Here is a 24,981-nt window from a genome sequence, read left to right on the forward strand (position 1 = left end):
TCTGTGCAGTTTGCGCTTGTGTTTATTTATACACAAATGAGCAGAAAAATTACTTTTCGACCAGGGAAAACATAGTGTTTTTTTTCACTGGTGGTGATGAAAAGCATTCTGAGGTTGGATGTGATAAGCATGTAAAGAAGAATTCTCAGAAAGTTGAGAGAAAATAAACGGCATACAAGATTGCACCATAAGCAAGACCTCAAAAAACACTACCAGGTTGGTCAGATTAAAGAGTGGAAAATGTTCAGGATCTGTAATTACAAAATTATCGTTTCAAAACCTGTAAAGTTGTTTAGCCTTTAACTGTTCTTATTATAAAACAAGAAGATTTACTCTGTTGTTGAAAAAGCTTCAGAGTATAATGGGTCACACAAAGTAACCTTAGTATGGATTTGAAATGTGGGCTCTAACATCTCTTAGTTTGCAAGAAATCAAAATGACATCATTTGGCCAATTACTTCTAAAAAAGACTTACCTTACAAATTTAACAATGCTGATAACTTGTGTTAAATAATACCTTAGAAATGTGTCAGACCCCCCAAGTAATCACTTTTTCAGTCACTGAAGGAAAATCTATCAACTTCTCTCTGTTTTTCCTCTTGAGTACAAATGCCATTCAAAATGTTGATACACACTGGGAAGTCCACAAGTCATTTATGCAGGTAACTGCGTAAGTATATGAGACATCTCTTCTGACATAAAGAGGGCGCTATGTAGCCTGATGAGGGGTAAAAGGAGAGTCCAGCTTGGCTTTGCTTGTGAATGTAACAGCCCTCTAGCTCTGGGAACCTGGCCCTGTAACTCTTGTAGGTATTTCATGTTCAGACTACGTGTAAACACTCTCCCCACTCGCTTCATGTTGTGTTTTGATGTTCCTGTGCACATTAAAACCCAGTGACTTATACTGAGCATGCAGTTTTTTCGAAGGAGCTAAAGATTGGAAATTTGGGGCTCACTGTAGTGGACACAGACTTTAAGGCAAGATTTGAGAAATTCATTAGGACACTTACATTTGGCTGTTTTCCAAGTTGCTGTTCATCTCTGTACATGGTCATTGCTAAGTACTTATTTTTTGGGGGGGGATTTCTTTTCTTAATTTTTTTCTTGTTTCCACTTTAAATTTGTTTGCCCTGTGACCTCAACTAATTGGCTGTCCCATGCAAAGGCATCTATTGTGAGTATGTCTGTAAAGTTTCAATTCAACCTGACAAAAAGAGTAGGACACTATTCACACAAACCAAGCAGTGGCTGGAAACTGATGTCCATCAGTAAATTCTCTATAAAATTTCCCATGACACATGCATTAGCAAACAACTACATGTAAATATATTACTGGAAATATCAAGAGAACAATTACAATAACGCATTAATATCAGCACAGGAACTAATGCAGATATAACATGGTTTCAGGGTGGAAGGTCAATAGTAGCTTCCGAGGTGTTGGAAGCTGACAAACTAGTTCCTGAGGAAAAAGCTGAAAGACATACCAGCTTCCCACAGCATGAGGAGGGGAGCTGATGGCTGACGTCAACTATCCATCCAAAATAAACTATGGTATATTTTTCTTACTATTCCACACAAATATGAATTCAGTTGCTACTACACTTTCAAGCATCAGTAAATACAGGAAAATGCTACATGAGTGTCGCCATTTATTTCTGTGTATATTAAGCTAGGGCAATGTTCATGCAAGCATACTACCCCTGGGTGAGGGTTCCACGATTGCTTGGTAATGCTAATGCACATAGTTAACTACTGCCCGGATGGGCAAGGCAATAGTTCACCCCATGCACATATTTAACCTGTGCAAGGATCGTTTGTGTGTGGGCACAGTAAACAGAAAAATAGAAACTGTAATGTGATGGCGAGTGGACCTGTGAGCATTCAGCTCTCAGGCCTAAATATTCATGTGGTACAATAATGTTAAATAAATCTGCTATTTGGCTGTAGCATGATTGTCACAATCAGGCAGTCAAGCCAAGTCGGCCGTCTTGCACCACAGTATGTGCGCACATTACACAGGCAAAATAAGACAGGCCACCACATTTAATTTTTACAGAAATTCGCCTGCCCGGGGAAGCAAATTTTAATACTCTGCCTTTTTAATAGCTTTAGTTTGCGATGAAAGAAAAACTAGAGAATTGCTTTGCAGTTACCTAACCAGCATGCAGTGGTAGGCTTTCCCATGCATGACATCATTTTCTCTTGGCCCTCTTGTTGCTACGTCTGCCTGCACCATCTTCCTCAGGATCACTTCTATCTCTACGGCGACGGCGACTGCTGTTGACCAACAATGCATACGTAAGTGTTATCAACACAGCAAACCGTGGATTCTTGTTCTTTTTGGACTGAACATTTAATTTTCCTTCCAGATGTGTCTTCTTTGTTGACCTGACCTGGAGTGCCTGCTGTAGGGGCAAACTTGGGTCCTTGATAAGAAAAGATCTGTTGGGAGGATGTTGGGGGCACCTTATTTTGAATAACTAAAGGGACCCATCAATGTCATTTTTTTAATACAGCTCCTGTAAATACTGCTTTCTGTCCCAGAACTTGATTTTTCTATTTTTGTTGTGCCATTTTAAAGGCAAATTGGTACATTCCTAAGCTTTAAGCTAATAAGAATTTGCAAATTTATGACTTAAGGTACGATGAAATCCAAGACAGAGACCTAAGTCTTACAGCTTTTTCTGAACTGAAACTTTCCAAAAGTTTTGATATTTTGCTGTCATAAATTTTGTTTACTTTCAAAATTCCCTGCTATTTTTTTCAGTTCAAGAAAGGTAGTCATTGAGCTAAATTTTCTCACAAATATTTTCAGTGAGTAAATTTAGGGTTTACCACTTGAACATAAAACCCCCCAAAATGAACAATGTCTTCCCCACAAATGCATATCACCGGTCTTGGGTGTAAAACCGTGATTTTGAAAAGTATGGGCCAGGGCATGAGCATCCAGTGCATGCATTTACATTGCCTGTATTTGTTTACAAGTGCTTCCAAATACGTTCACCTTTTTTGCTCTTCGCTACTGCTATCTCTTCTATTCAACTTTGCAACTGCATTATTTTGAATCCATATGGGCCAGATTAATAGAGGGGTTTTTTACAATCGAAAAAATGGCTTCATAGAATTTTATGGCTGAATTCTTCAACTGTGCCTAAATTCCCTATAATGAGGGGTGAATTTGCCCATTGTTTTGATTTTAGTCGGGTGCCGCGCAGATCACGAAAACCCCTGTAGTTTTGAATAGGACCTGGCGTTCTATGCATTTATACGTCTGTGGTCTTCCCATGATGAAATCTCAGCAACAGCGCCCTCATTTAAATTGAAAAAACATGGCAAATTTCAATGGTTCATAAGTGCACTTTTTGTTAGAATAACCAAAAAGAGATGTCAGATAACTTTCATTTTAAGGAGTATTAAGTTGCAAACAACATATTACCAAGTAAAATTTACATCATGGATCCTTTAACCAGCTTTTTGATATTAAAATAGTATGCGTACCTGCTTGTTTGTTCAGCACTGTGGGAAGCATTCCTGTGCAAAGTTCTTTCACTTCCTGTAGCTTCCTGGTTGGCAGACTGCCTGGAGGTACTTGGTCTGTCTGTAGGGTGATTCCCTGAATCATGGGCTCGCCTGGTTCTCTGGGATGAAGTCCAGGTGCTCCTCGCAGCACGGAAGGAAGCTTCAATTTGGTTTTCATTGCCGGAGAGATCTTGGCCATCATCTTCCACATCTCCGGTGGATGTCACTGAAGAGTCGCTGGAGGGAGTGTCGTCCTGGGGCTGCCACTCTTCGTCATCCGAGTCAGTGTCGCCAACTTGGATCCCATAGAGGGAACCGGCCACATCTGCACTGACTGCCTGCGAGGGGCCTGCTGCAGATAGTTCAGGGGCGTCGCTGCTCGCCGCATGCCTGCGAATCTTAATGCGGAGTGGATAACGCCTATTCTCTGAAGTCTCTGGTTCAGATTCCTCACTGTCAGAATGACGCTGTGGCGGCAACCCTCCCTCAGATGCAAGCTCGCTGCTTGCTTGACCTAGCTGGTTACTCACCTGGTTTGATTCACGGTTGGCTTGTGCAGACTGACTTCTGTCTGAAGTCGACTGGCTTGCCCTGCTGCCAGATGGAGCAAAAAACTGAGTCCGGGTGGTCGACCAAGGAGTACGCTCGGTGAACTCCAGGATGGGTGGGTCTTCCTCTTCGGCAGGACTGAACTCTGCATAGGGACTGTCTCTCCCTGACCAATCTGGGGAGTATCCTTCATGCCAAGGCTCTTCATTGGGCAATTCATACTGTTCGTGTGTCTCATCGCTGGTAGACTCCCACTCGTAGTAACTCCTGAACCAGTCATTTGAAGAGCTGTCCGTATGGCCTCGATCAGAACTCTCATCTCTGCTGTGGCTGTCATAACTGGGGCTCTGGCTACGGCTCCGACTGTTACTGTGACTACGCCTTGGACTGTGGCTAGGGCTGCGGTTAGGACTGCGGCTATAGCTACGGCTCCTGCTGCGACTGCGGCTAAGGCTTCTGCTCAAGCTGTAGCCATGTCGTTGCAGCTCACTTCGCAAAGCATTGATCCGTACATCGGAGTCATAAATTTCGTCCAGCAAGTCTTGTTCGACACGACTAACACGCTCCGTCACCTCCTGACGAGACTGAATCAGTTTATCCTCTAGATCTTTAAAGCGTTGGTTGAAGGTTTGCTCCATGGCTGGGGAACAAAGCAAAAACACAGAAAGGGAGTCACTAGAAACGAAAGTCAAGTGTGCCTTCCAAAAATGTATGATATAAAGCGCACTGTAAACTGTATTTCTAACTTGGCATTTTTATCTTATCAATTATGTCAAAAGCCACTTCAATTTAAGCCAGAAAAAATGGACACACAGAAGCACATATCCTTAAGTTACGGGACGGCCCATGATCACCTGGGTGTACATGTAAGTGTGAATGCGCATATCCTCTGGAACGTGTGAACTGCCAATGTTGACAGTGCAAATGAAGGTGAGTTTTGAAATACTTTTCGAGATCTTTCACATGTGTACATACATGTATGAATATTGGTCATTAACCCTCCTATGCTGAAGTCACTCTTTGGGTCACTTGGTAAACACCTCAAAGAAGCACAGCTGTGTTGTGTTGTGCACTGCACCAACAAGCAAGAGAGTGACCTTGGGCACTTGTGCATATTTGTGCTGTAAAACTAAAGGAGGGTTAATACATGTGACAGATCCAAGACATCCAAACAATGTCAAAGACATTGGCAAAGTCCAACGCTTGATCGGTTATAACTTACCTTGCATGCTATTTTTCAAACTCTGAATACAGTTGTGCTCTTTCATGTTGGCGACTGTCACTGGTAGTCCGCACCCTTTTTTGCACTTCACCAGCCGGTATGGGCACTCCTTTTCATGCTTCAACATGTCCTTGCGCAGGACGTTCTTGATGCAGCCAGTGTTGAGACAACCCACTAGGGCAAATTCACACTCTTTGGCGTGCTGCTCAATCACTTCCAGCTTGACGCCCTTGCTGCAGCCCCGCGACTCGTTCTCGCACCGGACCAGCAGGCGGTTGATCATGTTGCGGACGATGGGCAGGACGGGCTTCAGCCGGGAGTTGCTGAGGTGCTTGCGGCAGCTGGGACAGCTGCGGTGCTCGCTCAGCCAGGTGTTGATGCAGTCCTTGCAGAAGACATGCTGGCAGGGGCTCTCCAGCGGCTTGTAGAGCACGCTGCGGCAGATACAGCAGATGAGGTCTGGGTCGGGTGGGGTCACAAAGTCATCCACTTCATACTTGGACATTTCCAAGGTTGTTCCCGGTTTAGCTTTATATACGAATGCTGGCAATGAGAAATTAAAAAAGAAACATATATACTGTATATCTGCATGTTTTTGAATCTTCTATCCAAAAATCTCCACATTTAGAACATGTTTACAACTAACCTGGCTATTTTTTCTAAAAGGGTATATTTCTTAGACTGCACCCAATCTCTTGTGCAGAAATGTGAGCGCATTTTAAGAGGTGAGCTAACACTTAATGCAGTTCTGTTGGTACATATATTTTTTCCAAAAAATGGGATAAAACAATGTTCTCACACATCAGGCAGCTAGATCAGGCTGGGTCTAGCTTGAGTACCTCAAGCTCTTAATGCTTGAGACCCCTGGGGTATGTGTGTTCCTTGTAGGAAGGTCAACGACCAACGACACGTTTGTTAATGCACAAAAATCACACTTGACGCAACTCCTTTCTCATCATCTGACGCACATGCCCCAGAGGTCCGTGGGTGTGTGTTATAATTAATCAAGCTAAGCTAGACCCAGTAACTGGGAGATGCCTTAAGTCAGTTCCGTTGTTAAAGCCAGCAGAAGAAGCTCCATTAAAATGCCAACTGTAGCAATAGTCTTAGCCAGCCATACAGATCCCAAGTCAGGGCACTCTGAGAACGAAGCATGTAATGAAAAATAAAAGGGAGTTTGCAAAGAAATTCCAATTCCAAACAGACCACCCTGCAGCCGGCTTTGTGAATACGGAGTCAGAATACATAAGAACGACACGTTCAATGTGGGTACACAGACAGCTGTGACTCTGCAGCCGGCTATAACTTGGAAGGGATATATGTTCCCCCGAACTGTGAGGTTCTTGGTCTGTCTTGGTGTGCCCCCAACTATGGGGTTTCTTGTCTGTTGCACTCCCACGACAGATGACAAAACTCACTATTCTGGGGGTAGGATATGTGAGAGGCAGGGTATTCTTCAAGAAGCTTTTTGTGAGTTGAATTTGAATAAATCTGGTACACTGAGTTCTTTAAATTCATGTGAACATAACAGTTTGAATTCTCCATAATATATAATGACACTGTCATACTTATACATTAACCCTAACCCTCCTCAATCCTTCACCTGTTGGAGGACTGAGGAGTGTTAGGGTTAAAGTATAGCTGGTCATGCTTGTGCTTAGTTCCTTGCTCTATGGTTCAAGAGATGCCTTGCACCAATACACTGTGCTATTTTCAATGGATGAGAAGGGCACAAAGGAAGCAGCCTATTCCAGAGATGGTGGTCGCAATGCAAAAACTTGGGAAAGAGTTCCATATACGTACAACACTAATTTTCCATTAAAATGGTATAGGCCTACAGCCGTCAGAAAGTACTAACAAAATTCTGAAGCATTTACTGAGAAAACAGTTAGGCCTAGGTTTTTTCAGACAAGTCCCATTTCTAATGTTTGTGCACAGGGGCATCAAGTGTTGTAAGCTTGCCCCAAATTATGAGGTATACATCATGATGAGGTATAGACCCAGCACGCAGCGACAGTAAGGACAACTCTACCCCAAGACAACTTGGACCTGGGACAACTTGGCCCCAGGACAACTCGGCCCCAGGACAAGTCGGACCCAGGACAACTCTGACCCAACAATGAATAACTCGAACCCACCGAAATTTTGGCACTCGTTCTTGAAAAACAGCATGTTAATTCATGGAAAGAGGAAAAGCCTTATTTGGGGGGGACATAAGTTTCAAGACCGTGCAAAAGAAATAAAAATACAGGTGTCATAGCAGATCGAGATGCAGAGACTATAGGAAAACAAACAGCCACCGCGCTGTACGATTCATATTATTTCCGGAAAACTTGCGTTTTCCTATAATATTGATTTACAGACACTTTTTCATTTAGGCTTCACAGTAATTGATCACAGACATCCAGCTTTCATGACTTTTTTTATCAGTACTAATGGGTGTTTTTTATTATTTTGTTCAAGTGCATAACACAGCAATATCGGATCAATGGGCTATAATGTTCGTAAAGCTTAGCTCACTATTGTCAAAGTATAAACTATGGCTTTCCAAAAAAAAAGCCACGTAAGGAGACTCTGGGATCTGTCACTCATTTTCATTAACAGTGCTGGATACCGATATCAATTACATGTAGGCCTAGGGATTAATCATCGCAGTTGAATTAACACGCGGTCTCTGGTGGGTGACAAACGGGCCGGCGTCAAGTTCACATCTGGCATGCCGATGTTGGATGTTCGTGTAGTAGGGCCAAGAGCCGTGAAATGCTTTTTGGTGAGCCTGCATAAAGGCAGATTCAGACTTCCATACTTCACGCGAAAGCGAACGCGAAGAGAATTTGTCAGGGAAACGGACGGCACACGTCACAATTGAAGTTTCATTGTGAGGTGCGCCCACGTTTCAGGCTAACAAATTTCTTTTCAGTTCATGTTTTGGGCCGTTGCAGCCTTGTCTTTGGTGGTGTCTCGGGTACTACTCGGGCATGAAAAAGCGTATGCAGCGCACATATGACATGCACGATCGCTGGCAGTGGTTACGAAATCTGACCTCTTTTGATCATAAATACATCAAAGTGGCCCTCTAGTTGGACCAAAAATCACTATTCAATTTCCGAAACTCCACAGATTTTCTCGCCGGTCCAGGCCAACTCATTTTTCGTAAAAAGCATCCAAATTAACCATAATTCTTGTTCATAATTAAAAGCCAACATCCTGTCCCAGATGGCTGGGTTCAGTCCGAGTTGTCCGTTGTTGGGTCCGAGATGTCCTGGGTCCGAGTTGTTCTGGGTCTGAGATGTCCTGGGTCCCAGTTTTCCTGGGGCCGAGTTGTCTCGAAACCCGTGCAATCAGCTAGGCCTAACTCATGCCTAACTCAATCAGTCAGTGTACCCTAGCCTACCTACAGACAGTACCAGATGAGATGAGTTTATAATCTTTATTTGAATTTAACTCACAAAAGGCTTATTGTGCTAACTGTACTAAAATCTGCATATATGTCCCCAGCCCTAGCCTTTCCCCACATATAAAATTTGTTATACATGTTTAATAGGTGCCAACAGACAATTTTACCGTCAGATTAACCACGTCCGTAATGTATGCTTGGTACGATTATACCTGATCGATTGTGTGCAATTCCCCGGCCCCTTGGGCTGGCTTCGCTTCCTGAGAAATATTCAATATTGACGGTTGTGCAAGACTATGTTTTGGGTATCCGACTAAACTAAAAATGAATTATTCATATTGTAACAACAGCGAGCAGATGATTGGTACTGTCGAAGGTCAAAGTGCACAATCTTTTGGCGCGCCGGCGCGCCTTCTGAGCTGAGAATAATGTCTGTTACAACTGACAGGTCTAAGTTGGGTTTGATCGTTTGGCCATGGTTTGGCTGAATTCTTGTGAAAATAAATCCCATTTTTAATAAGTTACTATTGGTATCTGCAAAGTGGGTAAGTTTTAATGAGTGATCAGTGGGTAAAACTTGTAAAGAAAACACAAAATACTCGGCTTCACGTAGCGTAGCGTAGCCACTGGCAAGTTGAAAGCACTACTGCGTTGGGTTTCGAGTCAACTCGGACCCAAACCAACTCGGACCCATACCAACTCGGACCCATGCCAACTCGGACCCACGACCAACTTGGACCCATGCCAACTCGGCCCCAATACTAACTCGGACCCGCGACCAACTCGGACCCACAACCAACTCGGACCCAATACTAACTCCGACCCACGACCAACTCGGACCCACCATGAGTCAACTCGGACCCAACCCAAGGAGCGTGATTATAACTTGTTGAAAATTTTTATTTTGTCCACTTTTACATTTAAGCATTTTTATTTTGTCCACTTTTACATTTAAGCATTTGGTAAATGACACTTTTGCACTGCATGCTGCCGAGATTTAACGTCCTCTCTACATGTTATGCAGGGAAACAGTGGCACAGGATTCCCAGAATTTCTCCGTTTTCGAGTTTGAACAGGCATGGTGGTTAAAAAACCGTACAGGACTAGATTTGATATCAGTGATGTCTTGGAACAAGTGATAAGTAACCGACAAGCGTCGTATTTTTATGGAGGCACATTTCCTATGATGTCTTATTTGCCGCTTGTAATCTGGAATCTTAATCAGGTATTAGCTGCCGAGGTACTTGCGTGATTAACCATAAAGACTGATTTTGTCACCTTCCATTCTTGAAACCCTATGATCGGGGAGTGGGAGCTTGGGACAACCAATGGGAGCAGCTTTTGGAGTGTGATTGACAGTACCAAATCATTGACGCCCTTTCGCCGAAGTTTCTTTTTTGGCACTCCAGATCACCAGCAGAAATCGAATGAACTTTCACCAAACAGCCCCCAAAGTTTTTGTTGCAATAAAAAGCCACAGATAGGCCTTCTGATGTACATAAGAGATGCTGCATACGTACAACAGATACTGCAGATATACACTAATACGAGGGATCATAGAATTATTTATATAAATCCCGAATTTGGGATTAATAGTTTCCGGTTCAGAGAAAATGCGAAAAAAAAGTTCATAAAATTGAAACGAAAAGTGATCAATCTGGCCATAATCTTGAATTTCAAGTGGAAAAAAAATTATCTTGAATTTCCAGCGAAAAAAATGAAGGCCAACCTCGGAGGTTCAAGAGTCGGCGCTATTTCGGTCTAGTACGGGCGCGTATTTGGTGTAATGCAACCGTAAGACTCAGTGGGTCCGAGTTGACTCGAAGTGGGTCCGAAATGGCGTGGGTCCGAGTTGACGTGGGTCTGAGTTGGTTGTGGGTCCGAGATGGTCGTGGGTCCGAGTTAGTACTGGGTCCGAGTTGGCGTGGGTCCGAGTTGGTCCTGGGTCCGAGTTGGCATGGGTCCGAGTTGGAATAGGTCCGAGTTGGTTTGGGTCCGAGTTGACCTGATCCCCTGCGTTGCCTACAGTACGCTGTGGTTTTAAAACAGGATTTGATCGGCGGCGGGAACTGAGAACTGTAATAAAATAGGAGAGGTTGGGTCTTGAAAGCTTAATAATATCCTGTCAATCAGTCACTCTAAGTGATAACAATTTACATCAATATTTTCACCGCCAACTTTCCCTTTTTAGCTGGGGGGATTGTAAATTTGGGGACCCTGTTTCTGCGTCAATCTCCCCACGGCCACGTGAGGCGCAAACCTAGTAGTATTATAGTAATAATAGGCCAGTTGATGTGATGTATCCTCTGGAAAAAGTGGCGTCCGTAGGCCTATATGGGATTCTTTCTTGAAAGTGTTTAAGCTTGAAGTGATTTAGCCTTTTTGTTTTATCGCCAATACCACATGGTTGATTTTGAATAATGGTACAAAGGCATTCTAGGAAAGAAAAAGGGGCAAGCATTGCCCATTTGCTTCCCACAGTGCTTTTGATATTCAAATGATAATTTGAAGAATACCCAACCAAGAGTGTTTGTGTTTTCCTTTTCAGACTGCAGTGCATCATTGACTAATGATTGGAATTATGAACACCCAATCTCCAAAGGCCACTGACGGCCAGGTATGATTTCTCAATATTCACTTGCGTGCTTTGCTGACGTGTCAAAAAAAAAACATTTAGTGCAATTAATTCTATACAACTTAATATAGGAATTTTTTATGTGAAGTTTGAGAAGGAATTCCTATATTACATTCAGTGACAGCTATTTTGCTGGTTTGTGTGTGATTCATCTTCTTAATAGCCCCTCCAGGATATTTTCTAATTAGCACTGCAAGTTTTTCTGAATTCTATAGAGGTAGTCGCTAGAGTACTTTATGTACCAATTCCATCTTTCAGTGAGAGGGATGTGATTCTTGTACTTGCAAGATTTCATGCCTTTTAAAAATATATATATGAATTCATTTTTTTATTCTGAAGAAGTGATAAAAATCACAGTTGTTGATCTCCAATACCAGAACATGGATGAGGATGATCTCAGCCTCAAGTTGCCGTCCAGTTTTGCTTCAAAGAATTCATCACTGATAACATCCTTCTTCAAACCCAAAACACCTAAGCAGTCAACTGAAAGTCCTCTGGATAATCTCATACGAGGAGATGATGGTGGCTGTCCCAAAACGAGCCAAAGAGATATCCCAAGTGATGATCCTTCTTGCAGCGAGATAAAAAATACCTCAGAAGTGAATGCGTCTAGTTATTGTCAAAGGTCAAAGGTCCATCCCGAGGAAAAGAAACATGATGGTGGGCTCCATGAACCCTGTATAAATGCAGCAAAACAGGCAAGCAGTTGCAAAGCCATTGTACAACAGGACAAGCTCAAATCCGGTCACACATGTAAATCTAATGATTCAAAAAGTAGGTTGAAGCAAGAATGCAATAAGCCTCTCAAAGCTGCTCAGATTCAAGGTGTTGACTGCTTTGGAACTAAAAGTGAAAATAATGCCACAGGTGACCCCTCAAGAAGTACCAGCAAGGCCAGTGGATGTGGCAAATTCTCCAAAAAGCGCAAGAAAAATGCGGATCAGGACTCCAGTTCTGATGACTTTGAATTTGATAAAAGGACCAAAATGGCCAAAAAGGAGCTCCCGGAAGTTGACACTAAGAAAAGAATAGTGCTGGATGAAGCTCCGGAGTCTAAGGTCATGGAATCAGGTGAACAGGACAGTGATGCTGCCTCAACTTGCTCCGATGATGACATCTTTGAGGTTGTTGAGCTACCTGGTCACCCAAAAGTAATCTCGTACCAAGACTTTCTCAACGAATCCAGGGGGGAGAATCAAGATGAAGAAACTGATCTTGCTGGTCAGTCTGAAAATAGAATGAAAAATAGCAGTGGGAAACCCTTTCAGAATGATGCAGAAGTGGCTGCAAAAGACAAGAAATTGAACCCAAAGAAATCTGCCCAAGCAGAAAAGAAAACCTCCCAAACTGTCAAGAAGCCAAAGAAGTCTAATCCAACTACCAAAACTGAGGATGTGTCTACTGAAACAGTGTTAAGTGCCATGCAAGAGAAGGCACGTGGTCAGAAGGGAAGAAGAGGAGAACAGAAATCTGACAATTGTCTTCCAGATGACGATAGTGTGCTTACCATTTCGTACTCAGACTTTCTTGAAGCCAAATCTGTTGATCAGTCAGAAAAAAAACCCTCTCCATTACCACTCACAAATCTGAAACAGAAAGTGGTCACCATTGAAGCCGAGGTGCACTCTCCGCCTTGCAGTAAGCCCCCAAATTCTGTGATTTCTCCCATTACTGTTGATTTGTGCCAGTCTCCAGAGAACCAGCAGACACCTGTCACAAAGAAGAGGACTTCAAATGTCGTTGTGAATGTATCCGATCTTGATCTGATGATTATCAGTACGGATGATGCTTCAGCAGCATTCGATAACAGGAAGACTAAGACATTGTATAGCATCTTCCAAAAGAAAGGAACCACGGAGAAACTAAAACAAACAGAATGTAAAGCTCTGAAGGAGGAAGAACCTACCGAGAAATTCAAAGATGCCCACAAAGTATCTGATGTTAAACCCAAATGTGGCAGGCCAAGAAAACAGCTTAAAAGTTTAGATCTCAATTCAGAAATTAAAGCTAAGACTTCAACAAGAGAGGCTGATGGCAGTTTGAAAGCGCATCCAAAGACCCAAAACAGCAGACGGGCAAAGAAAACACTGAAGAACATTTTTGACAGCCAGTGGGCAGAGAATACTGAAGAGGAGTTTGAAGAAGACATTACTAAAAAGGGCAAAGAAGCCACAAACAGAAAGAGAGGAAAAGCAAAGAGATTTGGTAGCAGCGATGGAGATCGAGAGGAGTCAAGGGGATGCAAGAAGACCTCCCAGCTGGTGGACGTGGTTGTCATGACATCAACTCCCAAAGCAAAAATTATCAAGGTAAGGTTATTAATTTTTGGACATGTTTCGTACAGCTTCATGAGAAACAGATGTGTGGATTTGATCGTTATGTAAATGTCAAAAAGCCCCTATTTGTTTTGATAGTTTTTCAGCTGAAAACTGATTTGTCAGGGGAAAAAAATGGACAGGTTTATAAATAAACATTTTTTTTTTGGTCAGAGTATTTTCTGCAAATTCCAGACTTGACTTTTTAAAATCAGACTTAATATTGAAGAAAGACAATGACAGTGCCTACGTAACTTTATTGTGTAAGAATTTATCAACAAGTTGTTACAGAGCTGGAGCAGGCTAAGGAGTCATTGTCTCATCACAAATTTATTTGTGCATTTCTAGCATCAGCAAGACAAAGAAAAAAACTTTGATGGATTTATATTCCTGAAATGTAATCAAATTCATCTCTGCAAATCTTCGCAGAATGTCAAAGCCCAGCAGTTACTGAGGAGAGCCAAATCTCGACAGATGAACAAAGCATCCTCACTCCCATCACACACCAAAGACAGCAAACGGAATGCGCAAGGAGCTAAAGGAGCATCAGAGACGGACTGCAGACTTGACTTGTCGACATCACAGAGGCCAAAACCTGGATCAACAGATCAAGCCAGGAAGCCGAGGGATCTGACAAATGTTTTAGGAAGGAGAATCTCCCCGAAAGAGGTGGCTAATGATGGGATAAAAAAAGAGAAGATGAAAAAAGGTGTGGCATCGAGGAAGGCAGTCATGGAAGAGGTTCAAGAGAGGAAAGGTAAGTTTTTTATTACCAAGCATCTTGTATAATCTTAAATCAACGTATAGATTGATTATATTACCTGATGTAAGCTGATTTGATGATGATTTGGAAAGTGTTTTCCATAAATTCAAAAAAGAAGAGTTGCCTTCAGTGCTTTGATTTTTACTGCATTATTTTGTTGTAGATTATGTACCTTTGTTTATGCCCTAAGTCATGAAAACCTGTTCAACTGAACATCATTATTTTTGCCAAGATCCTTAGAGCTGAAAGGCAGTAATTAGAAGCTTTTAAGAATGACAGATTTGTCATTTATCAGAGTTCTTTTAAGCATTAGCAATCAAATAGTTATTATCTGCTAGCATTTGATGTTAGCATGTATAATTGGAAACAAGGGACGGGAAAGTTGATTTTTTTTTTTACTCAAATAAGAAAGGAATGCCTTCCATTTTGACTCTCCAGCAACCAAATTGGCACCAATGTTTACTAAAGAAGGCCGCCTAGCCCTTGCCAAAAAGCAGCAGTCCCTGGATGGACAGACCAGTCATACTAGCCCTGTGGTCATCCTTGACGATGATGAAACAAGCCGTGACAGCGTACGCAGTGATGGCGGAGCCATCATGGGAGGAACTTTCAAGCATACATATATGAGCGATACGTTTGTGAGAAGCAGGGATTCTGAGGCGGAGCGATCTTACCCACCATTTCCCACTGTCAGTCATGTTCTTCAGATGGGTGAGTTTTGAGTTTCTTTTCCCCTCTTTAAACTTACATACTTTACCACTTCGTGCCGGGGTAACTGGTTTTGGGCACATAGGCTTTATACACAAAGCTGGGAGCCCAAAAAGATGTCAGCAGCGCACTGTGCCAGTTCGGGAACAAAAGAAAATTACATAACACCGACAATCTGGGCTCTCTTTGCAAGGTGGCAGGCCTGGCTGAAATACTCGGGTGTCAATAGAGTTGTCTGTCAGATTAGACAGACCAGACAGTCATCTGTGTGGGTGTAAACGTCCAGCAAACCAAGTTACAAATTTTAAAGATTTTTTGGAAACAGAAAAAAATGAAGAGTCACCCGGCCCAGCAGAATCGACATGGATAAATGGGCCTAGTACAAAGACTAAGACAGTTAAGAATCACAGAAGAGGATGGAAGGATAACAGGGACACCTTTGGACCTCCCTGAACCTTCTTGGACATCCTCATCTTGTATTTTGAGTCAAAAGTCTAGTCACAAGTCCAGTTGCAGCTAGCAAGGTAAATGGGATGAGTGGACTGTGACTTGAGGCAAAATGACTTGTGGACTTTCGAGGACTTGTTATGGATCCCTGTCCAGCACTGCTTTAGTCTCATCTCTTCATCAAGGTTCTGTAGGATCTTTATTCCGTTCATTTATACTCAATCCAGTTCCAGAGGTTGAAGGAAGCGTGGACTGGTGGAAACTGCCTTCCCCGTGTAGTTATGGGAAATTCCTGATTGCAGAAGGAAAGCGTACATCATTCTTTGACAAGAATTTGAAAACAGTGGATCGTTTAATGAGACTTGGAGAATTTACCAGGTGCTTCCAGGGAGGAGAGAAAACCCTGTTATTCAAGGTAAGATTTGAAGCAGCATTTACATGTACAATGTAAACAACACCCTTTTGATTTGACTTAAAGAGGCAGAACAAAATGTCAGCCCAGATCTTTTAAAAATGATTAGATATCTGCTGGTTCGTTTCGTAGAACGTGCAATAAACTTTTAAACCAGCATCATCAATTTGACTACATATTTTCATGCTTTTACATAAATGGATTTTTTTTCTAAATCTTTGCTGCTGTTGGTAGATCAAACGATCATAGAATTTTGTTTCTGAGCAGGACTTTTGTAATGCAGTCAAGCAAAATGAGTCCTTTGTCAAATTTTATTTGAAGAAACATCACAGAATAACATGTCCGAAATCAGATCTTTTTCATTTTCAACTTCCACTACTGTTGATCCAGAGGTTGTTTATTAGTTTGGACTTCCACAGAAATGAAGGCGACCTTTTAAAGGAATGAATTTAAATAAATTGGCCTGGGTCAACAAATCACTCATTTCGCTTGATTGTGGCGCAGTTTTTGCAGTTGTTTCTGCTATTAGCTTACATTACTCCTCTAGAACATCATTGCGCGTTTTTGTCATGTTCTCTCAATTCCAGAATACATGTGCTTAGTGGCATTTTTCAGGAGTAATGGCTATTGCCATTTACATCTTTTGCTATATTGTATCATGATTTGAAAGAATATTTCCTTCTGTCCTCTAGAACTTTACTGGCCATCCAGAACTAAGCCATGACACCCAGAGGTTGATCTTGGATCAGATTAAATCGGCCAATCCCCGATTCCCAGTCAACAGGGTCTTCAAGCGATATCTAGCCAAAAGGAAAGGAGAACCGTTGGTACCCAAACCAGCACAAGGTTAGGATTGTTATTTTTTTAATTCCTCCGCTACGACTTTTTCCGTAATTTCACAAAATCAACAGACTTTTTTCCATATTTGGAAAACCCTCTTTGAATTAACAGCTTCAGTTACCAAAAACTAGGTGACACTGAACAGAAAAGTGCACAGGGTGTTAAGAGAAAATTGTTTTAAATTAGACATCAGAATGTTCCCTAAAATATCTCTGTGCACATCTTTGTTTTGCTGCCTGTTGAAACAGCACTGGAGGCCAAAAGCAGCCCAAACGCCAACTCCAGTTTCACCAAGCTGAAGGAACAAAAACCTGCTGGTAAACGGAAGTCGGAGGTCACAGAGAGGCAAGGCAACACCAAGAGGAGGAAGCTTACTCAAGAGGGGTCTGCTGAGAACCAGGAGGCTGAGTCTGTCGGGAAGAGTCGGCTCAGGAGACGGAGCAGCAGACAGGTCATAAAAGGTAGGTTGGCTTTGGCGTTTGTATGCCCTGCTATTGAAGCCAAAGTAGCACTCTCTGTTTGCCTTGTCCTCTGTGTGTGTGTTTCTTTAAAAGCTTTCCCATTGTAACCCGAGAAGGGCTCATTAACCCCGTACATGGTATTTGGGTTGGTTTTGGTGTCCATTAAAGGCCTGTTGATTTTTGGCTCCATAGGTCAAAGGTCAAAGTCATTAAAAGGTTAAAACAGAAATGGTTTTCCACCATACCTGCAGAGGGAATGGGCATATCAAACTTGGTATGTGAGCTGGTCTTGGTATCCTCTGGAAACCCACTGATTTTTGGACTAAAAAGGCCGAAGATCAAGGTCATTATTAAGACTGTAGATTTGTGTTTGTCAACATGCCATTGTTGGTTTTACTTTACTATCTCAATTGTATAACCATTAAGTTCAGCATTTCAAACAGTTTATTATTAAATTGCAGATGATGAGGATGAAGAGACAGAGGATGCAAGGGAACAACCCAAGCTGAGGAGAAGCTCCAGACAGTTAGAGCAAGCCAGCAAGAAGGAGGGTGGAGTCACAGACCCTAAAGAGGGGAGGACACAAAGGATGAGACGAAAACCCGCAGCCAAGGCGGAGGCGGAGAAAGATGGAAAGAAAGAAGGGCTCAAAGCAGAAGCTGCCAAGATTGTGGAGACTAAGGCTGGTAAGTAGAATGTCAACACCCCACACACCTTACCCCTTTCCCATCCCCCACCAAAAAAAAACAATGGGAATAATATAAAGAGAAGAATTTATTCAGTTGCTGTATTCCTGGTATTGTTTGCAGAGAAACTTGCCAGTTTACCATGGACAGAGAAATACCAACCTGTTTCGAGTGCCGAGGTTATCGGGAATGCACAGGCTATGAGACGGCTAACTGGGTGGCTGACAGAATGGAAGAAGAAAACGGCAAGGATCAAGAAAAAAATGAAGAGGCAACAAGGGCAGCATCAGAACAAGACACTGTCAGGTAAGAAGAGAAATATTCACAGTATTACTGTCAACTCAGAAATTATCTGACTTACTCGATACCTTACGTGCAAATTCCTTTCCGACAAAAATTTTGCTTCTTATATGTGACAATGATGAAACTTCCCATTTTGATACTTTTGTACAGGACGAATGCTAATGCATATTTTAAGACCTATTCCAGTGTGACACAGTGTTCAACATTGTTCCTTACATGAATATATGTTTTCCATATCATTACTTAAATGGATTCAATTTTAACCAGCTGCATTTCAGAAGATCTTTGTTTTTCTGTCCATTTTGCAGCCTTGCCACTCGAAGAAAGTGACAGTGACTTTGACCTGGGAAGTGAGAGTGACAACAGTGACAGTGAAGATGACGATGACTCCCTGAGTAACGCCATGCTCATCATTGGGCCCTGTGGTTGTGGCAAGACAGCTGCTGTGTATGCTTGTGCTAAGGAACTTGGCTTCAAGGTAAGATCTAAAAACTTGGCTTGTGTACATTGTGAGCCTGTGAAGAAAGTTCTTGATGCTGTGTGGGATATTTTTATGATGTTCTGTTTTTTTTTAAATGCTTGCTGTTTGTTCAACCACAGGAAAACAGTTTATCTAATGTTTTAGCTACTGTGTTGTAGTTGTAGATTTTGGATTCAATTGTCCTTTGTTTCGATACCACTGAAATATTTCTGTATGGTAATTTTATTCTGGGAAGGTATTTGAGGTGAACGCATCATCTAAACGCACCGGTAAGCAGATACTGGCTGACCTTGGAGAGGCCACCCAGTCACACCACCTGTCTGCGCATGACCATGGCAACAGCAGCGGCGCCCTCAAGAGCTTCTTCCCTGCCAAGTCTCCTCCAAAGTCTTCGACCAAGCCAGAGGCAAAAAAGATGCCCATCCCAAAAGCCTTTGCGGCATTTTACAAAGCTGGAGCAAATGCAGCAGCAGCCAAGCCGGGTAGGAAGAAGGTCAAAGGTGAGATAGGTTTCATTAACCTTGATTAGTTTGATGTGAAAGGACTTGGAATGGGCTCGACTATAACACTGATTTATATGTAAGAAAGTAGCCTGATTAAGAACAGGCGCCATGCTGACATAATTTGTACAATTCCTTTGCACAGGATGAAGGTGGTGTAAAATTCTCAGTCAAGTTGAGAGCCAGACTTATAGCCATGTTCATAGAAGTTCAATAAAGGTTATTAGGTTGAACAATAATTTATGTCTTAATGAAATAATGCATGCAGTTTTTATGTGTTTATTTGCTTGTGAACTGATCTAATGTATGGACCATCTTGAGAGGATATGAGAACGCTAATGAGAGGAAAATTCAGCTATTGAAAACCTCAAATGAAATTTTGTTTTTGGTCTGAGATTTTCACTTGTTAATAAGTTTGACTCCAATAACTGAATTTCAAATCCTCTCTTGTTCTGTCATTCTGATTTCCCTACCCCTTTTATGTTCAGCTCCTCCCAAAAAGAATACCCCAAAATCTGAGGTCCATCAGGTTAAATCCAGGACCCTCAGCACCTCCCGGCTGCAGCAGTCTTCCGCAGTTGTGTCTGGTGGACATAAGGATAGTACAGCAGTGCAGAGGTTGACCAGTACCTCACTTATTCTGTTTGAGGATGTAAGTCGTTCAAAGCCTTTTCGTTCCTCTCATTTTCAGGTTATGCTGGCCACAAGAAATGTCTCTTTTTAAATTAAATTTATCAATGTTCCTTTTTAGGGGGGGGTTTGCAAGTTAAGACAGCAAAGGAAATTTTAGTTTCAAATGTGGAAGGGGAAGTCAAGTGGTGTTTCACCCATGCAATTGTTGCGAATATTTGCAATATTTTTGGAGGGGAAAACCTGTGGTAAATTGTTAGCAAATATGGGCAACATTTGCTTTAGTAAACACACGTCCGAAGAGTGCCTGAGCCACAGAGGTTTTCTTTCAAACTCTGCATTGTCCTGTTTGACTCAGGTTGATGTTGTTTTTGAGGAGGACAAAGGTTTCCTGTCTGCCATTGCCACCTTCCTGAAGACCACCAAGAGACCAATTGTACTCACCACCTCAGGTCAGCCATTGACATTTTAAAAACTATAAATGTCAAATCTTCAAATGCTGGGTGATAAAAAATTTAACTGTTTTCTGTTAATTGAACACTCTGAAAAGTGTCCATGTACAGATTGTGCGATACGTAATCAAAGACTGTATAAACATCAGCGTTGTTCAGTTGGATAAAAACTTTGAACGTGTTCTCAAGATGATTGCCCTATGTCAAATAAGATAGAAAAACTCTGTCATTGAACTGCTGGCAATGTAAAGGCATATGCAGCAAGGTATGAGACGGAGAGAACCCCCCCGCTTTGTGTTGGTTGTTGGTCGCAGGAATCTGGGGAATTCCTTTCAGACATCTTGGGGGATGTGTTAAGTAACAATAGTCTGGAATGTGTATAGGGATTGGACATGTAGGGGGGTACCCCTGGGTCTCATTTCTTGCTGGGTATATGTTAAGGTTAAAAACAGCTCCTTTTTAGTTAAGCAGAACCCTTAGGTTGTGTGAGAGTTGCATCAAACTTGGAGGTTTGACAACTTAAGGATTAAAAACTAGAAGACTAGCTTCGAAAGGTTTCTGCACATGTTCCATGATCCTTGAATGTCTAAATGATTTGGCGCTTCTGGCCAAAGCTAACAATGTATTTGTTTCAATATCTGCAGATAGCAGCTTTCCTGATATGTTTGAGGAGCGATACGAAATGGTGACATTCCGTAAACCGCCCTCTGTAAGTGTGCTATCTACACCCTTATGTGGCACATCATTTCTAAAAAAAAGTACATGCTTTGACCGCCATCTTTAATTATCTATTTGATTTTGTCACTGAAGTCAAGAGTAATAGCTCAAAATCTTTTGGGAGCTTAAATATGGCATTTTCAAGGTATTTGTGTCAGGCATACTACAACTGCAAAATCTTGGTTCTTTTCACTCTTCTCATGAAATGTCCCATTTTGAAACACTTCCTAAAAGTCCTGGGCATTTCATCCTTACCATATTTTTGTGTGTTGACAATTTTTGGAATGTTAGGATTCACTAATGAAAGTTTTTTTATGGTAAGCAGAGCCGAAAGAATTTTGGCCCAGGTCCTAACAGGTTGCCTCTATTTTATGATTCCTGTCAGTTGCAGCTAACCACCCATCTTCAGCTGCTGTGCCTGGCAGAGAATGTCTGTGCGTCCCATGCTGACCTCCACCGTCTTGTGTTGCTCCTCAACAGCGATGTCAGACGCTGCTGGCTGGCTGGACAGTTCTGGGTAAACTCGGGAGCTGCACAGGAATCAAGAACTGGGGAGTTGGGAATTTTGAATCAAGCAAAACTGGAGAGTAAAGCTCCAGGCGATAGGCAAAACATGGAAAGAAGTGCAGCAGTTCTCGGCCGTCGTTGTGGGGAGGTGGAAAGTGGAGATTGTTTGGCAGAAAATGATGGTCATGCACAACTGAGAATGCATAACAATTGTTTTGAGAGCACTTTGGGATTGTGCAATCTGTCCGAAGACAGGAGTGGTGTTTCATCAGTGCTAAAGGTAAGATTTGCTTTTTTTGTACCCTGCCTTTTTCATTTATTACTTAATAGTTTAAACATCTTGACAAGGTTGATTGTTATTCCAACAACGCGTTCTTTCAGAGCCCAGCATTGAATTGCAAGGTGATAATTTTCCTGTGAATTTATTTTTCATGAACTATGCTACGTGGAAAATCCAGAAAGTTCAAACGACATCTAGTTGTAACCTGGGCCCAATTTCACGGCGCTGCTTACCGCAGGTGAAAAATTGGTGCTTACCGTAGCAGAAAATTCTGTGCTTACGGTGAAAGTATTTCGCACAGTAGCAAGGAATTTTGGCTTGTGCACATGCATACATCCCGTAACTAAGAATTCTGTGCTTAAAAGGGTTAGTGCAGAATTTTTCTGCTAGTGCGGTTAGCGCAGAATGGAGATCATAAGCGCGGAATTCTGCAGTAAGCAGTGCCATGAAATTGGGCCCCGAGAGTGTAACTGACATGTTTGTGTGGCATGCATGATTATGGTTCATGAGGTCCCTATAGATCTTGAATCTGAATATTCGTCAACTGCAGTGCTAGCTTTATAGGAGCTATTCAATTTAAGAACAACGTATTTAGAATTGTTGAATAGCAATACTGTGATTTGTTGAGTTTGTTTTTAATCACAATTTTATTCACTCACTTAAGATGGCATTTCTTGGCTCGAAAAGGAGGTAAAAGTACACTATTATACAGTTTTGACGAACATTGTCTTTTTTTTGTCTATTAGGGGCAAGGAAGAGATGGACCCTGCCTTCACACAAGATCCACAATTACTGAAAGATTCCAGGAAGAAAACGACACATCTGTGTACTTCAGAAATATTCACACTTTACTGCCTCCAGTAAGTTTGAGGGATAATGGTTGTGCAAATCAGGAAAGTTCAATTGACCAGTCACAGTCAGAGTTGAGAGCACAGAGCACCAATGGCAGAACTGCTCGGTTAACCCACAGATTAGTCACCTCACTGGCTGCATTTGCAGACGACATCTCCTTCTTTGACGCTCACACACTCTCCCCTCGGCATGATGGGAAGGGTCGAGGTGACAGTGGCTGGTGGGGTGCAAAGGTCAAACCTACACTTTCACTGGATCCTACAGAGTCAGATGTTAATTATGTAATGGAAGACAGCAGGTTATCCATCAGGGGTCTCCTGGAAGCAGCCAGTTTTAGCCGTTGCCATAGCAACTATGACAGATCAGTCAACCAAATCAATCAGTTGCTGCGAGACGATGTTATCCATGGCAGTGTCCAAGAACAAAAGACAACAGTGATTGAAAACCCAGCCGAGATTGAGCCAAGGTTGGGTCAAGATTGCCTTAAGCTCCATCAAGATGATTGTACAAAATGGTGAATATCTGTCCTTAAAATATATTGTAGTTTAAATAATGAAAAGTTTACAAAAAATGTTCTTGTAACTTAATTAAGCGAGCCATCAAACCAGACCAGGTTTTATTTTGACTTAATTCATTAAAAGTGTAACATATGTGTGGACATCTGTTTTAGCTCTTACTAAGCATTTGCGTGCTTCAAAAAAATTATGAATTTGCAGCATTTTTTTCCAGTAATTTCCAGTATCAATTTCCTGCAATCAAAGTTATTCTTCTGGTATTCCTTCTTTCAGTCCGGAACTTTACTCGACATTGGTCAACAAACTACCTCTGTCCATGCGCTGTAATCACAGAGTTTTGGCCACTGAATATCTGCCGACACTACGATGCATCTGTAGATCAGAGCAGATAAGAGAGGAAATGAAGATCAAACGAAGGTAGGATCAATGTAAAAGGAAAAAATTAATATGGCAACATGCAGAATGTCAGTTCCATACTTGGCGTGGCTTTTATGGCCCTCTGTAATCCCTTAAAGTGATGACCCAAATGTTCACAATTTTGTTCGACATTAAGACACTCGGTAAATAATTTGACGTTTTTCATTATTTGTTTTGTTTTTTTTTGCCAGATTCCTGCACTACCTCGACTCCATCTCCCTGAATCTCAAGACGACAGACCACATCTCCCTTTGCTCAATCATGAAAATGAAGCAGCCGACAAGAGAAGATAATAAATCAAATGAAAACTGTGACGTAGCATGTGAATCATGATCAAGGTTGATCCAGAGCCTCCTGAAACACATTTCAATTGTAAATGGATTTGTCTCATTTGAGCACGCACTTTAAGTGGTCACAACTAACCATGTCAAATACGGAAGACAAAAATTTTCATTTGACGCCAAAGACAGTCTGGATGATTGTCAAGCATTGGAGCCTCAGTGCTGCAAAGCTTGCAGAGCTCTGTAAAGCAGCCATTTTTGCCCCCAATCTAGTCACACATTAGGCAATTTAAATTCTCCAAAAAAATTTCCTGCAGAAATACATGCCGAGTGACATCAAAGCTGTCGTAAAAGAAACACATTTCCTGTTGTGCTAGAGTTTGTCCCTTTCACAGGGATGTGAGATGTCTGCCCCGGTGAGTGGTCTTGTTAATATTGACAGTGTTTGTTCACAGGCAGGAAGGAGAGTACATGCATATGGGAAAACAAGATAGATTGGATGTTTTTCAACTCTGTCCAAAATGAGATTTCATTGTGAGGTTTAATCAGGATCGTCTGAGGAGAGAATGCACCATTCTTGAAGTTTGTTTATAGTAATACATAATCCTGTTTGATAAAATGAAGTTTTTCCACCGTTGATTAGAAGATCAGTGTTTGCACTTTGAAATTGGTTGTAATTAAATTGAGACTTTGAAAAGGTTATATTTTTAACAAAATTTTACTGTGCATGCTTGCTATAAATTAAATAAATATGAAACAAAAGTCAAAAAGTACATGTAGTTAATTTTCTGTTATTAGTAATGCATTGAAAGGTTCAAATAAGAAATTTGTATGTAATAATCAAAACTTTGGGGGAGATGAGTAGATGGGAATCTGTGCTTTCAAATTCTTTCCCTGAAACAACTGAGTAGCAATTTCATGTAGTGTTTCATGACAGTATTTCAATGTGTGCCAACAGTATCTGATCTTTGATTCAACCCCAAGCAACTCGGACCCAAAAATTAAAATGAATTTGTTTCTTGATGAAGAGCCTGGCCTGTTGAACTTTCATGTTAATTTGATAGTTGTCTCGAGTTTTTTTCTTACAAA

General features: G+C 41.7%; 2 protein-coding genes across 6 annotated transcripts; one reads left to right on the top strand and one right to left on the bottom strand.

Moving 5' to 3' along the window:
* Positions 1 to 4: 4 nt before the first annotated feature.
* Positions 5 to 9,015, bottom strand: LOC110980882 (uncharacterized). 4 transcript variants are annotated; one of them, XM_022237923.2, is made up of 4 exons: positions 8,903 to 9,015; positions 5,294 to 5,836; positions 3,502 to 4,711; positions 5 to 2,280 (listed from the first exon to the last, which is right to left on the bottom strand). In XM_022237923.2, exons 2-4 carry the CDS (start codon positions 5,796 to 5,798, stop codon positions 2,196 to 2,198), a joined length of 1,800 nt encoding a protein of 599 aa, XP_022093615.2. In that variant the 5' UTR covers positions 5,799 to 5,836; positions 8,903 to 9,015; the 3' UTR covers positions 5 to 2,195. The 4 variants fall into 4 exon arrangements, with proteins under 4 accessions (XP_022093615.2, XP_022093616.2, XP_022093614.2 ...); XM_022237924.2 differs by having other exon boundaries at positions 5 to 2,277; positions 8,858 to 8,960; XM_022237922.2 differs by having other exon boundaries at positions 8,858 to 8,959.
* Positions 9,016 to 9,090: 75 nt separating this feature from the next.
* On the top strand, positions 9,091 to 24,921 carry atad5 (ATPase family AAA domain containing 5). Of its 2 annotated transcripts, none has more exons than XM_022237920.2 (19): positions 9,091 to 9,235; positions 11,239 to 11,307; positions 11,703 to 13,634; positions 14,070 to 14,397; positions 14,842 to 15,114; positions 15,786 to 15,973; positions 16,663 to 16,816; positions 17,059 to 17,271; positions 17,733 to 17,957; positions 18,081 to 18,263; positions 18,569 to 18,738; positions 18,977 to 19,241; positions 19,730 to 19,893; positions 20,230 to 20,323; positions 20,968 to 21,032; positions 21,426 to 21,827; positions 22,574 to 23,193; positions 23,468 to 23,611; positions 23,803 to 24,921. In XM_022237920.2, the coding sequence occupies exons 2-19, from the start codon at positions 11,260 to 11,262 to the stop codon at positions 23,942 to 23,944; spliced, it is 5,610 nt and encodes a 1,869-aa protein (XP_022093612.2). In that variant the 5' UTR covers positions 9,091 to 9,235; positions 11,239 to 11,259; the 3' UTR covers positions 23,945 to 24,921. The 2 variants fall into 2 exon arrangements, with proteins under 2 accessions (XP_022093612.2, XP_022093613.2); XM_022237921.2 differs by having other exon boundaries at positions 21,432 to 21,827.
* Positions 24,922 to 24,981: the final 60 nt, after the last annotated feature.

Source organism: Acanthaster planci, linkage group LG07 (assembly GCF_054643075.1).
Source record: "Acanthaster planci isolate LZ-2023a linkage group LG07, COTS_SCS, whole genome shotgun sequence".
In the NCBI taxonomy this organism is placed as follows: domain Eukaryota; kingdom Metazoa; phylum Echinodermata; class Asteroidea; order Valvatida; family Acanthasteridae; genus Acanthaster; species Acanthaster planci.